The 4249-nt window shown below is 49.7% G+C and overlaps 2 protein-coding genes across 2 annotated transcripts in view; one reads left to right on the forward strand and one right to left on the reverse strand.

Moving 5' to 3' along the window:
• The window catches only part of LOC119585126 (uncharacterized serine-rich protein C215.13-like), a gene marked incomplete at its 3' end in the record, with an annotated part of 13972 nt that extends 11011 nt beyond the window's left edge, over positions 1–2961 (reverse strand). The window contains 1 exon segment of the mRNA XM_037933759.1: positions 1261–2961. Within this exon segment, the coding sequence (XP_037789687.1) occupies positions 1261–2804 (1544 nt within the window).
• Positions 2962–3478: 517 nt separating this feature from the next.
• Positions 3479–4249, forward strand: part of LOC119585127 — a 9823-nt gene continuing 9052 nt past the window's right edge. The window contains exon 1 of the mRNA XM_037933760.1: positions 3479–3626. Coding sequence (XP_037789688.1) covers positions 3578–3626 — 49 coding nt within the window. The 5' untranslated portion in view covers positions 3479–3577. The remainder of the gene's footprint in view (positions 3627–4249) is intronic.

Genomic DNA, 4249 nt, shown 5'->3' on the forward strand with positions numbered 1-4249 from the left:
ATGTAATTACAACGTCGATTGAGTTGTACATAGTTGCAATTAGAAGAAACACCTTTTACGGAAAGCGATAAAAATGAAACCAGTCAAAACACTCTCACTCGCAGTCCAAATGAATGCCATCAGAGCGACACCTACACCCAATACACAGTCACAGTAGCGAAACGAGTGAAAGGAAATTTGCTCGACTACTGTCTCCTCCTCCGCCGTTATTTCTATTATTTTATCATTCAAATAACGCGCTCGTCTTCATTTCCGGAATTACAAGTCATGATTCTACTATCCTTGCTCTTACTCGTAAATTCTCTATTGATTCCATGCACTGTAAAGGCAGAAGGAGAGAAAAGGGAACAGGGGCGGAGGGAGACGAAGAAACGGTGAGAAAACAGAAGGGATGAATGAAGTAACTGCAAAGGATGTGAAGAGACAAGTAACCCTTACACACAGCAAGAAGAACGAAGACCCGGGGACAAATTGGCCTGATAGAATGTGATGGGTCAACGTGGTGCCCGGGGCATCACCTGCTATCCTGGCCTCCCTCCCCCTGCCATCGAGAATGAGTCACGCCACGGATCCACACCGCCTTCTCTCTCTGCCTCTGCTCCCACACACTCCCGTCCTCTCCCTTTCTCTAAAACTTTGCGCTTCACTGGCGCCAGAGACCTTCTCTGCGTAAACGTTAATGACTTGCTCGAGTTGCTGGCTTTCACGAGACCAAGACAGAGAACATATCGTGCCTGTATGATTATCTACGCTAGAGTTTCGAAGTGCCTTATAGAGTGCGGATAACAAAATACAATTACATTCGGAGAAACGAAGTACAACACATCCAAAGAAGGTATGCATAGCGTCTTGTTTAACAAAAACAAACTTTCCGTAGACTGGTTGCTGCGAGTCACCGTGGTATTGGTCTAAACAGCCTTCACGGGCACTTTGCAGACACACTCTTCGGAACAAGGGAAATGGTCTGCGGTCACCTACCGCCACGCCTCTTTCCGACCGTCACAAAAGACACGGAGATGGCGTTGATGAAGAAATCTGCCAAGTCCGGTTGTGGGTTTACTTTATGACAAGTCTGACTGAGTCGTGTGCTTCCATTTAAAGTACCGTAGTTATATGACTCGCTTTTTTCTTCTTTTTCGGTTCATTTATCAAGTTACAGCAGCAATCTAATCATTTATGTTAAGACAGAACTGTATCTTTGTCGTAACTGTACTGGCATGCATTGCAATTTTACTACAGCAGCCGGATCTGAATACTTACTTTTTGAGGAAAAAGTCAATGTTGACGTAGTTGGAGTATTTCGGGGAGTCCGGAGGGTGATCCGGTGCAGGTGAGCCTCCCGAAGGCGTGGCTCCTGAGGACGCACCTCCACCGGACTTGCTGAGGCCGCCCTCGCTCGACGCCCCCGAGGCCGCCGACTTGAGAGTGTCTGTGCCGTTGTACTCGGAGCTCTTGTCGGAGAGCAGGACATACTCGCCCGTATCCTCGTCCTCGTCGGGAGCAACCGTGTCGTACAGAGGCTCGTCATCCGTCAGGTTCTCGAGGGAGGCTCCTGAGGCCGACCCGCCGCCAACCTCATCCTCATCCTCGCCACACCTCGAGGAGGACAACGAAGAGGTCTTGCTCAAGCCGACGCGGCGAGGAGCAGCCCCACTTCCGGCGCTCGAGGAAGCACTGGACGAAGACTTCGACACGCATTTCTTGCCAAGACTTCCGGTGGAAGAAGACGCACTCGACGGCGACTTCTGCAGCTCCTTCGAGTTGGAGGGTGACTTCTGCAAGTCTCGGCCCGACTGGGGGGACTTGTGCGGCTCCTTTCCCGAGGAAGGGCGGCCGTCGCTCGAGGCGGAGAGTGTCTTCTGCAAAGGACTCTTGGTTGGGGTGCTCTGGGAGTCCCTGACGGGGGAGGGGTGTCGGGGGCGCTGGGGGGAACGAGGGGCGGCATGAGGAGGACGCGACAAGCCGGGAGATGAAGGCACGATCTTGATGTCACCTTCACCCTCGGCGCCTGTGGACCGGCGAAACGTCTTCGGGGGAGGCGCTGGGGGAACCTTTCTTCCTCGGGAGTCTTCACTCTGCCCCGCCCCGTTCACGGAGATGACAGTTACGAACTGTGATTCTTTGGCCCCGGATCCTCCCGACGAGGCAGGGACGGAGGTGGAGCGGTTGTAGGCTGGAGGGCGTCCTGCGCCGCTCATGCCAGGAGACACCATGCCTGAAGCTGTGAACCGCCGTGCAAGGTCCTTGACGGTGCTGCCGCCCGAGGGAGGGGCTGCAGCCAGAGGAGTGATGGGCGCCAGGGGGGAGCCGTCCTCCTCGTCCGACAACATCGCTGACTTGGCTCCTTCGCTCTTGGCCGCCTCCTCTCCTTGCGAGGGCTCCCTCTCCTTCGCCTCTGCCTCGTCGCCGTCCTGGGTGGGCGAGATGTGCCCTTTGCTGGGCTGGCCGCGGCGCTGCACCATCATGGTGTTTATGGCCTGGGTGACGGCGGAATCCACGCCGCCGGGGAACACAGGGGCTGCCCCCTCGCTGCCCTCCCCTTGGCCTCGCTCCTCCTCCTCGACTCGTTGGCTCGAGAACTCGCCAGCGTCACCCTCATTCCTTTTCTGCAGCTGGACGTCGTTCAGCAGGCACTCCAGGTATTCCACGTAAAACTGTTCCTTCTCCAGTTCCTCCTTCAGGAGAGCCACACGCGCGCGATGCTTGGACAGATTGGCACGAACATCCTCCTCCCACGCCGCCGGCAGATCATTCCCGGGGAATCTGGCTCGCCAGGCCTTATGGAACTCGCTAAACACGCTCATGACGATGCCCAATGCCTCATCCCTCACCTACGATACACTACAAGGAACATCATTCGATTTCACTTACAATCACTTCAAACACTCACATCTCACGTTCGACCGAGAGCGGCATTAATCCTCTCATCACACTTGCTCAGACCAGACTGAAGTAAACAAAGCGGACGACACCCAAACCGCGTCCAGGATCGAGTCAAGCGAGATCCCAAATATCTTTTCTCCGCCGCTTGAAGTTCCCTGAGGAAATGTGTATGATACTCATTTAAGATTTAAAGTATGATTCGTTGATCGTCACTTCTTGACATTTCTATGTTTATGATTAAAGGCAGATATTACAATAGGTTCACTTGTTACTTATAATGTAAACAACTTTTATTATTAGCAATACATTGATGTGTAGTGTAGTGCTGATAGAATATTTACATGAACCAAATACAAAACAAAGCATATCATTATGACTTCCTAAAAACTTTTGATATAAAATCTTATTTATTGGTCAACAAATGTTACACGAGTGTCGTCTGCATAAAACAAAAATATGTTAAAAAAATACTTTTTAAAGTTTTTATATAATGAAAACAATACTTAATAATTCTAAGTTTCAATAAAAATAAGTATTATACATAAAAGACCACAAAAATTACATTTTAGATGTGGATATTTAAGAGCTCTTCCAGCCGGCCGGCAGATGGCAGCAGCGGCGCCCCAGCAGCCCCTCAGAGCGGCGAAAACTCTCACGAAGGAACAATCTTCTCGGCCCGGAAAAGAAATCAGAAATGTTTGCCAGAACCGCACTCTCCGCTCGCAATGTCTGCAGAGCAAAGCGTAAGTATACCCGATACTGTTCCGTTAGCGAGGAAAATACTCTGAAACCCCTTTTAGAGTATTTTTTCCTCCCTCGGGGCCGATTTCGTCATTGCTGCCCCGAAATAGGGTGCCGGTTACCTAATTTTTTTCTCTCTTCTATTAGACTTTGGTGAGCTATAGCGATCCAGTAGCTACAGCAGGAACAGGTTTCGCTTAAGTATTGAAAGTAAGACGTATAGATTTTTCACTCTGAAGACATAGAAGTTTAACAAATATCTAAATATAACACTTGCATACGTGACTTTCTCGGCCCGGCTGCTTGCTTTAAGGTCCCTGCAAGATTTTATCGATTTTGGGGTGGACGAAGGCCCCGGCGCTTTAATTCTTGATAAGAACACGGGTTCTGGGGACTGTAACGTGGTATATATGGAGCTGAATACTTACTTTTTTTTTACCGGTAGCTATTCTCTCGGGAAGCGTGTAGGTGGGTAGATTAATTTCATAGTATTTATTTTGTTTTCAGTGAAAGTCATGTGACCATTAGGATGTTGTTAAGTTATTTGGCCAATATTTTCATAGATTTATTACCATGTAGGGCAAATAGGCTTATTTGGGAAATTTAGATGTTCCTTTAATTTTGG

The sequence above is a fragment of the Penaeus monodon genome, chromosome 19, assembly GCF_015228065.2.
Source record: "Penaeus monodon isolate SGIC_2016 chromosome 19, NSTDA_Pmon_1, whole genome shotgun sequence".
NCBI classification, from domain to species: Eukaryota; Metazoa; Arthropoda; class Malacostraca; order Decapoda; family Penaeidae; genus Penaeus; species Penaeus monodon.